This window comes from Camponotus vicinus, unplaced genomic scaffold (assembly GCF_025532165.1).
Source record: "Camponotus vicinus isolate PSW18456_S1 unplaced genomic scaffold, iyCamVici1.0 SCAF_9, whole genome shotgun sequence".
Taxonomy (NCBI): Eukaryota; Metazoa; Arthropoda; class Insecta; order Hymenoptera; family Formicidae; genus Camponotus; species Camponotus vicinus.
Genome location: NW_028141981.1, coordinates 13,358,779 through 13,372,562, shown reverse-complemented (window position 1 = coordinate 13,372,562; position 13,784 = coordinate 13,358,779). Strand labels below are relative to the sequence as shown.

The 13,784-nt window shown below is 34.2% G+C and overlaps 1 protein-coding gene and 2 pseudogenes across 2 annotated transcripts; 1 reads left to right on the top strand and 2 right to left on the bottom strand.

Annotated features, from left to right (window-relative positions):
* The first annotated feature begins 502 nt into the window (after positions 1-502).
* On the top strand, positions 503-2,196 carry LOC145977211 (uncharacterized; annotated as a pseudogene). The gene is made up of 6 exons (XR_014440462.1): positions 503-523; positions 590-725; positions 796-992; positions 1,077-1,257; positions 1,474-1,637; positions 1,976-2,196. The product of XR_014440462.1 is annotated as an uncharacterized LOC145977211 (transcript).
* A 1,462-nt stretch (positions 2,197-3,658) lies between these two features.
* On the bottom strand, positions 3,659-6,833 carry LOC145977210 (uncharacterized; annotated as a pseudogene).
* On the bottom strand, positions 6,725-8,581 carry LOC145977160 (uncharacterized). The gene is made up of 2 exons (XM_083108911.1): positions 7,396-8,581; positions 6,725-6,977 (listed from the first exon to the last, which is right to left on the bottom strand). The coding sequence occupies exons 1-2, from the start codon at positions 8,074-8,076 to the stop codon at positions 6,957-6,959; spliced, it is 702 nt and encodes a 233-aa protein (XP_082965037.1). The 5' UTR covers positions 8,077-8,581; the 3' UTR covers positions 6,725-6,956.
* Positions 8,582-13,784: the final 5,203 nt, after the last annotated feature.

Here is a 13,784-nt window from a genome sequence, read left to right as displayed (position 1 = left end):
GATCCACCAGTTCAGGCGATTATAAATCATCCTTTCTAAGGTTTTTAGGAGGCATTGGGCTAAAGAAATTGGACGAAACTTGTTCGACTCTTTTTTGGGAATAAAAAAGACAATAAATTTATTCCATTCATGAGGGAATTCGCCTATCAAGAAGATTTCATTGAATATTAAAAGTAAGCAGTATCTAATCTTTGGATTAAATTCTTTGATTGATTGATTAATCAATGCCGTCAGAACCCGGAGAGGAAGAAGATCTAGCAGAATTTATGGCCATGTTTAGTTCCTCGATTGAAAATGGTTCCTCCAGAAATCTCTCACCTTGAAGGTGCAGTCCCATGGAGCAGCGTACGGCGTATCGGCGTACGGCGTAAAAGAGCTTGGCCAATCACAGGCTCTACGCTCGTTTTCGTTACGCCAGCACAAATTTTACGCAGATTTGTGCAGCGTCCCGGCGTTTACAAAGTTTGGTCCACCTAACCCTAATCAAATAAAAATGAAAAAGATGCAAACCGATAATTTTTTAGTAAATATAATACATGATAAATAATACATATAGGTACACTAATTTACAAAAATATATTTGTTTCAGAATATAAAATGTGGTTATTGTGGGGAAGTTTTAGCAGTTACTATGCAGGAGGAAATATTTCATCATAAATGTCTTAAATGTTATGATGAAAATATGCATGCTGTATCCATCGATGAAGATTTCGTTGTAACTATTAGTAAGTTTTGTAGTAATAATATTTGAAGCTTTGTAGCAATACAAATATTTTAACAATGAATATAATAAAGTTCCAAACAGCAATAAAGAACCTAAGGACACTTGCGATGAACATCAGTCCTCAACAGATAAATGTGGACAACGCAATGAAGCTCTAATTAACATATTGCAAACAAAACCAGCACTATGGAATTTCCAGATTCCACTGAGTGGACGAACAAAGGCAAAAAAAAAGCATTATGGAAAGAGGTCGAAAATATGCTAGGAGGTTTGTGTATAAATATTTACACATAAAATTGCGAAGTTTAAGTTACAATCTATTTAAGAATACGAATTAATTTTATTATTACAGGACTCATGACTGCGGATGATGCAATGAAAAGATAGAAATATCTAAGAGACTGTTATGTGCGTTACAAACGGCAAATAAATGCTTATGTTCCGAGTGGATCCAGTGCACAACCGAAGAAGCAGAAAATGTTCCGCTTTTATAAGATCATGCAGTTCATCGATGATCCATTAGATAATGCACAGTATGTATTTTTATGTATTCTTCATAAATTATTAAATAATAAATTATTAAATAATAAATAATAAATAGTAAAAGAAATAAAATTTGATCCATTACATACACATTCTATTTATGCAATCTAATTATATTTAAAATATACAATATAATAATGCTGTGTGATTATTTCTTATAATTATACTAACATAACATTTCGAATGGAATATAATTGTTTTTTTAGAACTGTTAGTAATTTATCTGATTGTGACAAAGGTGCTGGGAGCGCACAAGAAGAAGACGATTCTTCGCCACCTTCAACTTCCTCAGCCTCAAATATTAGTGAAAATAGACCGTGGTCAAGAATTTCACGACGGTCGTCACGAACCTCTACGCCCAATACAATTTGTAAGAAAAAATTTTAGTTTCATTACGTCTTCTTAAAGAAATCTAACAATCGATTTAATTATCCAGTAAATAATTCTTGAATCTCATTTTATCTTCTAATCGACTCATTTTGAAAAAGTAGGCGTGATTATTGTAAAATACCATATAATTTCCTACTGGAAAAATTAAAAAATTTTAAAGTCTTCAAAAACATTCTTAAACTTTTTGAATAGGTTTATTAACTAAATGCTATAATCTGATTTCTTTTCTCCACTAATTTAATAAATATTAATAAATAAAAAATTTTTATTATCTTAAAACTTATTAATTTAATAAATAAAAAACTTTTATTATTGCAGTGAGTCCATATAATGAGTCTTTTTCGTCAGAACTACAAAACGAACTTAAAAGCATTCTGAATGCTTCAGTTCCACAAAAAGATGATGTGGATTGTTTTGTAGCTTGTTTATCAGACGGAATGCGAAAGTTATCGCGTAAAAGATTTCGTCTATTACAAATAGCAATTCTGCAGCTTCTTACAGACGCGGAAGAATTGGAAGCCAAAGAAAATAATTGTTAATTTAATTTTATAAGAGATGTTTAATAATTACAATTAGTATTTTATATGTATCTTCGTTCGTTTTAATATTGAATTTTATTTTGGTTACTATAACGAACGTGTTTATTATTTTAACGTGTTTAATTTGGTGTTTCAGTTTATCAAAAATTTTAATATTTTGTTAAAACCTTTTTTTATTTGTATGTATATTATATCAAAATGTAATTAGTAAATAAATATAATATAAGTAATATTAGTAAATAAGTACTTCTTTTTTGTGGAACAAATATGGCGTAATACAGAAACTTTTTTGTACTTGTAATATTTTGGTTTTTCAAAAACTATTTTGTAAAACCTTCTCTCATTGCCATCCCCGTAAGCAAAATGTTAGCAGTATGTTGGCAGACTGGTAACAGATTTAATCAAAGTATATCAGCAGACTGACATCAACTGCGTCCTCATTCAGCTTATATTCTGCTGACAGAGCCTGCTCACAGAATCTGACAGCAGATTGATAGCAGAAATCCAGCAGGATCTGTTAACATGACTTGACGCTCGATTGGCGGCAAAAACCGAGTAGAATCTGTAAACATAATCTGACAACAGATTGTCGGCAGAAATCGAGCAGGATCTGCGCACGCAATCTGATGGCAAATTGATAGCAGAAACCGAACAAGATTTGGGTTTACTTATATTAATGTTGTATAAATGCAATAAAATTGATTATTACAGGTGCTAAATAAGAGTATTATCGGTGAGTTATCGGTTAATTACAATTTTTTCTGATATGATATAATGTATAATAATATATGTTATATCGTAATTATTCTCACATAACGAAGGACTAGTTCAATTTAATTAAATTAATAATAAAGTAAAAGTAATTTAATTTATAAAACGAAATATAATTTATTTAGAATTAAATTCTTGCTTTATGATTCAAATAGGCAGTAAATGAATAATTTACCATTTATCCTATTGATTCCAATCAGTTTAATATTCTGAATCTCATCTGCTTGTATCAGATGTCAGAAATTAAAGTGATAGAAATAGTTACTATATTTTTGATCTTTTATTAATAATCGCGACTTTATATATATTTTTGACAGAGATTTGATTGCGAGAAAGTATATCACATAGCGGTAAACGAAGGAACTATCGAATCATGCAAACTCTGTTCTGCTTCTGCCGTTAATCTGCTATCAGATATTGTGTGCGCAAATCCTGCTCGGTTTCTACAGGCAATCTGACATCAAATTTCGCCGCACAGATCCTGTTCAATTTCTGCCATCAATGTGCCGTCAATTATATCAACAAGTTCTGCTCGTTTTCTGTTGATAATCTGTTGTCCAGTTATGTGAACAGATTTTGTTATATTTCTGTTGACATTCTGCCGACATTATATGATATATCAGAACCTGCATCAATTCTGTAATCTTTCTGTCGACAAAAATTTGTAACAGATTACCTGACAAGATCTGCTTTAGCAGACTTGGCTATTGGGGCATGGAACTGCACCAGTAGTTTCAAAAAATATTGCAAAATCATCTCCGATTTGAGCACTACTTTTCGTTGGTCTGCTTCTATTGAATGTCTCTTCGTCTTCTATGTCCATAGTATGCAATTGGCGTTCATGTACATTCAATGTCATATATCTTCTTTCAGTATGCGGTAGTTTAAGTTCTTCTGATATTATGTAATTGTGCAGACATGTAGTTGCTTTAAGTATTCTAGTGGTAGATATGCTGGCAACTATTGGCTTGCGAAATATTCACATCCTCGCAGAAAGTATCCCAAAAACATTCTCTACAACTCGGCGAGCTCGACTTAAACGATAGTTGAATATGTTTTTGCGTCTATCAAATCTGCCACTTCTAGGATATGGCCTCAGCATGTATTGCGTTAAAGGAAATGCTTCATCGCCGACTAAAACAAATGGTAAAGCCTAGCCACCATTCTCCACAGGTCTTGGTGGAGGAATTGACAGCATACCGTTTTGTAATCGTTTGCCTATTTCGCTAGCATGGAATATTCCACCATCACTACGCCTTCCTGGTGCCCCAATGTCTAATAATGATATTTGGTAATTGACATCAGCAATAGCCATTAATACTAAACTATGACTGCTTTTATAATTATAATACATGGAGCCACTGTTCGGAGGTGCCTATATATATACATATACATATATATATATATATATATATATATATATATATATATATATATATATATAATAAGATTAATAAACAGATAAAAAATTTTTCAAATAAAAAATGATCAAAATAAATAAATTTACCTGCAATACTATGTGTTTCCCATCGATTGCGCCTAAGCAATTGGGAAAATTCCATTTTTCTTCAAATTCGTTAGCTATTCTTCGCCAATTATCTTCAGTTGGTTTCAAGAATACCGAATCTTTTAATGCATCCCATATTGCATCGCATGTCTCGAACACTATTTTTGACACGGTATTGTGTCCTACACGAAATGCATATGAAATGGATGTCATACTATCTCCTGAAGATATATATCGTAAGCAGATTTGAAGGCGAATACGTGCAGAAATAGGCTCACAAATTACAAATTGTTTTTGTATACGTGGCGAAATGATTTGCAACAGTTTCTCAAACATTTCCGGTGTCAATCGAAAAAAATTAAAAAATTTATCTTTGTCTTTAAAAATCATTTCTTCGACAAGATTGTTGCTAGCCCCTTGTGCTAATCGTCTTTCGAGATTGAAAATTGGTCTCACCCAAAATCTTCGACGATTACGTTTAATTCGGGACTTTTTTTTCTCTTCAGCTTTTATTAATTTATAAATTATATATATTTGACCTAACTTTCGTCGAATTGCTTCTTTGCATAGTGTATTTTTTTAGACATTTGTAAATTTTCAAGTATTTTATTAAATTAATTAATGCAAATTCGGAGCCTGACATTGTAACAAAGTTATGCACACTTAAATTTTAACTTATTTGCTTTAATATATAAATATATGTTAAAATGTTGCACTAAAAACTTTTATCGGCTGTCCCATGAAGCGTATTTACGCTAGCGTAATGATCAATAAACCAATCACAAGACCCTTTAAATATCCATTTTAAAAATAAACTTTGTAAAAGACACTGTGATTGGTTTATTCATCATTACGCCAGCGTAAATACGCTATGGGACAGCCGATGTTTTTGCTGGCGTAACGAAAACGAGCGTAAAGCCTGTGATTGGCCAAGTTCTTTTACGCCGTACGCCGATACGCCATACGCTGCTCCATGGGACTGCACCTTGAGGATTGGCAAGATCCGGGGGAGAGGATTCCACCCATAATGGGCACAGAGAGTCAATAGATTGTAAAACATTTGTAATGTTAGGAGGATTGTATTCATTAGAATTTTCTTTGCGGTTATATCTATTGGACATACCTTTGATTTTGTTCCATAGGTGTTTGAGGTTAGTGAATTTATCCAGGGAACTGCAAAAATTAAGGAAAGATTCCTTTTTAATTTTTCGAAATGAGGATTTAACTTTTTTAATTGCCTGTTTGTATTCTGCGTAATTTTCGAGGGAACTATTTAGTATAAATTTTTTAAACGCCATTTTTCTACCCTTAACTAGTTCTTCGCATTCAGCATTCCACCAAAGGGTGGCTTTCTCTCTATGGATGTTGGGTGTTTTGTCGTTACGTTTCTTGGAATAATTCTGAGGGAAAGCACTTTCTATCAGGAAGGTGATGAAGAGTATTTTGTTTGGATGTCTATATTACTATTACGTACCAAAGAATAGCATTCTTCGGTAATTTGGTCTAGGTTAGCTGACATTTGTTTCCACTCAGTTTTATCATTGTAGAGTCGATTGACTCTTTTGTACAGATTATAGGGTGGAGAGTGTTCTGAAAATTCGATTGTAATAGGGTAGTGGTCACTACCCCACAGATCGTTACCGATTTCCCAAGTAAAAAACGAAAATTCACTGGATTGTACGAGTGAAAGATCTATAGCTGATTTTCGATTACTAGTAATGTTATGGAATGTAAAAGCTCCATTGTTTAAAAAACACCTCCTGATCAGAGAGTGCCTCCAGTAATTTCGTCCTTCCGGCATCACAGAAAGAATTGCTCCAGGTCATATGGTGGACGTTAAAATCTCCACAGATTAGAAAATCTTCCTTAAATTGACCTAAGAAGTCGAACCATTCTTGATAGCTAATGGGGATATTAGGGGGCTTATAGCAAGAAACGATAATGAGAGTTTTGGATTGAAGGACGACTCTGATTGCACATGCCTCCAGCTTATCGTTACAATTGTGTGTTAGTTTGTATGTACTGTATTTGAGCCTGTTCTTTTTAGCTGCACTACTGCATTAGTGCAATTAGTTAGAGTGAAAGAAAGTATGTTTGTCTCTTTCTAACTTATTGCACTACTGCAGCAGTGCAGCGTTAAATGAACAGACCCTTGATGTCGTTTCTGATTAAGATGGCGGTCCCGCCGCCTTTGAAAAAAGCTCTGTCATTTCTGACCGAGTCAAACTTGCGAATTAGAAATTTCTCATTTGGATTTAGCCAGGTTTCTGATAGCAAAATAAAATCATAGTTGATGGAATTCCAACTCACTATGTTTATTCCGGATACTGTGACAGTTCCATTGGAGAGCTCTCGCCATTGTTTGAATCAGGAGAAGGAACAGAATCCAATGCGTCTTGTAAATTATTGGATAGCCATTTATGTAAGGAATCCTTTCTATCCCCACCTTCCTTGAACGCAGATATGATTAAAGCAACCGCAGCTACATCTTCGTTGCTGAGACCTTTGAATTCCGTATGTTCAACATTATTATTGGATGTATTATAGGCGCAGTTCGAGCAGAGTGAGGGCAGTTCTGAGTTTAGTTGAGATAAGGACGAGGATTGTGATTGAGATTGAGTAAGAATTCTACTGAATAGCTGGGTTTTAAATTGAGTGGGGGTTTGAGATGATTTGGGGTACTTTCTGATTCACGCATGATGCGCATGAAGTGACAGAAAATGTATAATATGCGTGACATGAACTATACATTTTCTGTCACTTCATGCGCATCATGCGTGAATCGGAAAGTACCCTTAGGTTGTGGTTTTGAAAGGGGAAGGTTGAGATATTAGTCGGGGAGAGGGTAACGAAGGAAAGTTATTAGCGTTCAAAGGGGGGGCGTTGTTTAAGGTTGTTATGGAGGAGGAATTATTGATTACCTTTCGCATTGCAGTATTATAATCAACGTTGTCGATAGTCATTATCTTAGCAATTTCTTTCTGTTTAATTCTCTCAGGACAGTTGATATCGACGCTCTTGTGGTTACCTTTGCAGTTGATGCAACTGGAAGGGTTATTGCATGCCGCATCACTCTCGTGTCTTGGTTGGCTGCAGGTCAAGCAGATTGCTGGATTCTGGCAGAATTTTGCTGTGTGCTTGATTTGACCACAATTAATACAAAACCGGGTATTGGGGATAAATAGCTCCACGTTGATCTTCGCCCTCCATAAGAAAATAGCATCAGGGATCCTAAGGTTCCGTATTCTCATTTTAATGGAGGTGGAATCCACCAGTTCCGACCCATTTTCTGTAGAGATCCGCCTTTTGAGACGTATGCAGTCTATTGGATGGAGAGTTGGATTGCTGGAATCAGCCTCTTCTGTAATTTCGTCCAAGGTAATAATATCTTTTGGAATGCCCTTTATTACAATTGTCCTCGAGAACATCCAAAGGGGGATATACATTTCAAAATTAGATTTAGCGAGAAAAGGGTTATCCAAAGCTTCATTTGCAGAAGATTTGTTGTCAAAATGAATTATCCACTTGAAACGACTGATTTTTGTAATATGATTGAAGCGAATACCCATTTTGATAATACTACGAGTAACCTCTATGATCATTAGAGGGTTCGGAGGAGAACTTTTATCTAGTTCAGTCTTCTTGAAAGACAGGATAGCTCGGAAGGGACCAGAATCCGTCTTAGCATACCTGTTTGCATAAATGTCGGAAGGTTGTACTGTTTTTCACCCTGGTATTGAATTTCCTTTTTCTTGCGTAGAACTAGAATTTGAGGATGGATTAGACTTCTTTCTTTTTGCTTCTTGATCGTTAGGTGTCGGCTTAGGGACAGAATTATTTGCCTTATTCTTGAATCTTTTAGCGGACGGCGTCATGTTCGTTTTTTGTTGCAAATTTAGATATAAAGATGAATTTTTGATTACTTCCGCTGAGTTAGTATAGGTAGATTTATTCACGTTGTCCAGATTGTCCGTTGGACTCATATATGCATCCTCTTCATCGGAATCAGGTATCTTCGAAGTATAAACATGAATATGCGTCTTCCCCTCACCCGTCGGTTGACGAGTGAGGTTATGTTCACTATTCCACACTTTCGTACGATGTGGAAAGCAAGGATGGGCACGAGACAGAAATAGATAAGTAGCTAGTGCTCAGATATATAAAATAGGCACACCAGTAAATAGAATATGGATATTTGGTGCCTTAGAATACACAAGAAATCACGTGGCGACTAAACGCGTTTCACCTCAGCGCCGTCGCGAAGCCCTCTCAACAAATTAATCATTTCACAAGTGACGACGTCGCCACCTATCGGCCGCCTATCGGAATACATGGCTGAACGGCTAATGGCGCGAACATTCAAACATAATATATCAACTCTATTGTTTAAAACTATATCTGTAAGAAAATAGTCAACTTTTCTTATTGATTTTTTGGTAGAATAATTGCTCCTCCATTTCTTTATCGAAATATTCAATCGCTTCATTTGTGTTATTAATATTTTATAATATATTAGCAAAAAGCCAATCATTTTCTTGCAAAAACATATTTCTCATAGTCTATCGCAAACATATCCAACATAAAACGATTGCTCCTTAATTGCTTCGCATTGCTCCATCGTTATTTTAATAATTATAGCATTTCTTTTATCGAAAATTATCAAATTAATCAATTCATTAATGACGACGTCGCCACCTATCGACCACTTATCGAAACTAAATGTTTTAATAGTTTTCGGCAATTATATCCAATATAAAACGGTTGCTCCTTAATTGCTTCGTATTGCTCCATCATTATTTTAATAATTATTGCATTTTTTTATCAAAAATTGAAAAAAATCATTTCACAAGTGATGACGTCACCACCTATCGGAATAAATGGCTGTGTTCAGCAGAAAAAGCTGCTTTACAACTGTTGTAACATTCGTGAGCCTGATTGGTGTATGCTCTTAATTTTGGCTGAATCTAAGAGTATACACCAATCAGATTCACGAATTTTACAACAGTTGCAAAGCAGCTTTTCCTGCAGAACGCAGCCATTGGCTCAACGGCCAATGGTGCGAATATTCAAACAGTATATCAGCTCTATCGTTTAAAACTATATGCGCGCTCATGAAGTATGTTTACACGGTAACGTTAATCAGGTTTAGTTACAACTGCTGTTGCAACTACTGGTGTTGTGGCGTCCCTCCATCTGGACAAAATACAGATGAATGGGTTTACGAACGCACTAGCGCCATCACATACCTCGCCCCGATCCACCAAAAACATAGAGGCACTCATTCTAGTGTGTCTCGTCGTCCGAAGCGGACGTAAGTTACTAAAGACTGAAACCATAGTTGTAAATTCCTTTGTTGTAAAATATATTTTTATAAAGACAAACTGAATGTATCAACCCACCCGGCATCGAACGACAGTTAATAGGAGGTCTTTAATAACCTGACTCCCTATAGTGTTAGATGCCGTGTAAACCGTGCTTTACGCCGATGTTATTACACCAGTTGTAGTAACGCTACTCCTGCTGAGGAAAAGGAATAGACTTACAAATCCGGCTTTAAGAAGATGTGTAAACGCTACGAGAGTTATAACAATCGTATTGCCAACCTGAATAATCAAGTATCAACGAGTGACGAGTACTAGTATACAAAAACTGCCAATGAGTTAAAGTAAAGAGGAATAGTGATAAAATAAATCCTTGCGTGTAAACGAACATCACTTTTAAGGAGTTATAATTACGATTGTTACTTTGTTGAAATGTGCGTACTACAAAAACTTACTTGCGACATATGCATCCAACTCGTGAATGAATCAAAAGAAGCTACCGAGGCAAGACACATATTATAACGAGTGTAACAGAAAAACAATTTAATATTTATAGAATAGAAAATAAATTAAAAATGAGACATGCATTTCAAAAAATAAGTGTGAATGTAATAAGAAATATAAATCTTAATAAAGTTTTTAACAATTTTAATATGCATATAATGAGAATAATGACTTGATGGACAATCACAAGTATGAATTAATAAAAACAATTATAGAATTGTATTTAAAAATAAAATTTTATTATTTATATATATATATATATATGTAGGGTGTCCCATTTTAACCGATCACCCTGAATAACGTTTTTAATTTTGATTGTAGAAAAAAACGTTTCAGTAAAAAGTTATATGGTTTCAAGGGGCACATGAGACGGTGCCATTAGTTTGAAGAGTCAGCTGAAAGTCACGTGAAGGTCACCTCCAACTTTTTAAATGAGATACCCTATATGCTTTTGCATATTCTTGTAGCTCATCTCGAGAGCTTTCCAAAACACTATAATTAAGTTAGTTTTCATTAAGTACTTTCCGAGTTATGAGGCTTGAAATAATTTCTTAATTTTACATAAACTGTAAAATATCTTGTAAAATATTCATTTTTCGATTATCTTACCTTAATACTTTTATGTACAAAATAATGAGAGGAATCAATTGATGTAAAGAAAACACATAATTGTTTCGAAAAAAAAAAATGTAATTTGCAATTAACAATTAATTTTTTTCTTAAAAATAACTGTGTTTCATTTGTTTAATCAATAAATATGTTAAATCGATAAATCATTATGTGTGATATGAATGTGATGATAAGTGTAATGTAACGTCCCGACCAATAATTTTCTTCTTTTTACCATATAAGTGAATTCCTTCTTTACCTTATTGAAATTTGTGCAATTCCATCTAATTACAAAAGAGCAAGATGAAGGAAATATCATCTTTTGTTAGCATTAGCATCATAATTACATTTATCCTTAATTATATTTTAATTATTTTTAATTATATTTTAATTAATTATTTTAAATAATTATTTCAACCAAATTTATTAGAGTTATAATATTAATTTTATAAGGATACTTATATAAAAAGAATTATAGGTTCATCAACGAATAATGCATTGTACAAAGGAGCGATATTAAAACGCCTTTAAGATTCGGCGAGCGCTTTTATCTATTATGGAATGTAAATCATAATCATAGATAACGACCGTTACTGGTCGTCATTCCCTCGTTATGACATCATTTGTAAATTTTCGGTTAATTAAATATTCCATTTAAGTAATATTGAAATTAGGTAATAAGAAGCAAAATTCAAAATTGTACATAGCCAAATTTGGAAAAAGGAACTAAGCCTGTAATAGAATTTTAATATTATTAAGAGGATTCGTTCATACATATATTTCACACGGCGACTTGCTCTCGCTAATCAGCTAAACATAACATCCGCATACCAAGTTCTGGCCGATCGATATTCCAACGGACAAAGAAGATGACGAAATTTGCATTATCTAATCCCCAACCAAATCGTACTAAGGAGGACTAGCATCTACCGGCATTGTCACGGAGGACCAGAAGTTTTTTCTCCGGCTTACAGTCAAGACGTACTCTGATTTTCGCTGATTGTTCACTGCATTATTCACTGACTTGATTGTAACTACTTATACAATTCTATTCTATACAATATAAATGTATAGTTAATTGGAAAGTTCTACGAGAGATTTTACTGAGAACCACTCTTTACCGCCGAATTTAAAAATCCATTATCCATTGGAGAATTCATACTACGGGATCTTTGAATTTCGAGCTATACTTCTGACAGATCTAGAAGGAAGGAAGAATATCAATTCTCCTAGTAAATAAGAGATAATTAGAAACTAGGTGAGTTAAGATTATTTTAATCCGTTTTCTATCATATTATTATTATAATTAATGTCATTACCCTAGTAGCACACTTTATTGGAGCAATATTGGCTAACAATATATATCCAATATTTCCAATATTGGTCCAATATTGCAAAGTAAACGCGATTTCATTTTGAGCCAATATTGAATTGTAATATTGGACCAATATATTATTTTCATCTTTAACCAAGATTGACTAATTATACATACCCAAATATTTTTACATTGGATATAGATCAGTTTATAATATATGACGGAATTCGCCATCAAAAAAAAAATTAACCGTCTGTGGTTAATTTATGGAGCTCTGGAGCTCCTCGCAAAAGCTAGAGGAGGTGCGGCCATAATAATCCGCACTCTTTGACTGATAAGTCGTGACTCGTGGGACCTGTGCCGCGGCCTTATACAGGGCGATCCCGAAAAACCTTCCGTCTGTAAAATGACGTATTCCTGACACCATTCTAAGACAATTTTTCCTTTACCAAAATTTGATTTGAAGCGTAGTTTTTGAATTATTAAAGGAAGTAGTTAACGTATGACGGGTCGAATACAAGAGGCAGGCAAGGGTGACGCGATTCACCGTCAGACGCGGGTGTTTACGCGGGGCGCCTGCTGCGATCAGCTGGTCGCTATACACATACAGACACACATGCGAACACATACATTCTCTCTCTGTCTGTCTGTCTGTCTGTCTGTCTGTCTCTCTCTCTCTCTCATTCGCTCACTCGCCTGTGTAATTTTTTTTTTTTTTTTTACGAGAGAGGGGAAAATGCATTTTATGCATACCCATCGGTCGATCCAGTGAGTTATGTGGGACTCGAGTACCAAGTCGAATTACCAACTCGGTACTCCCTACCCACTAAAAACCTCTCTCTTTTCACGAATTTCCTTTGACACACTGTCCTTCTGACTACCCGAGATCTGTTTTCACATAACATCAAAAAATAGTTATTATTACCTTGTTCGATGACTTTTGATGTATTGCTGTAATTGCTTGAAGGAGAAATGAATTTTCCGATAGATCGTACGTTCTCAAATTTAACGTAGATATCACGTTGCAAAAGACAAGAAATCATTATATATATATTATCATATAAAATATTAATATTAAATATTTATTTAAGATAATAGTAAAAGTAATAAATATTTTAAAAACACTTATTTAATCTAATTAATTTTTAAATAGATATCATACGATGTATGGATATCACACACATTCATGATAATAATAATATTAATATGTTAAATGTTTATTATGTTTACCGCATTCTTCAATCGAACACATGATCGCGTTCGATAGCGCCAGTAGTACCTTAACCTACCGCAACCTACCATGACAAAAAACTGCTTGTAGTCGCCGAGTAATTATCGTCGCATTGTCGCGTCGTTGCGTCGTGTAGTAACGTGTCCGCGCGTGTTTCTTTCATCGAGTGATTTTTAATCGCCAACAGTTATTATTCAACAGTGATTAATAGTGATTAGTGATAGAGTCATTAGTAAATTTCTCGTCTCATCGAGTGAGTAAATAAATGTGATTACGTTAAAGTTTATAAAAGAATACAGTTCATGAAAGAGGAAAAACTTTCAGTTAATA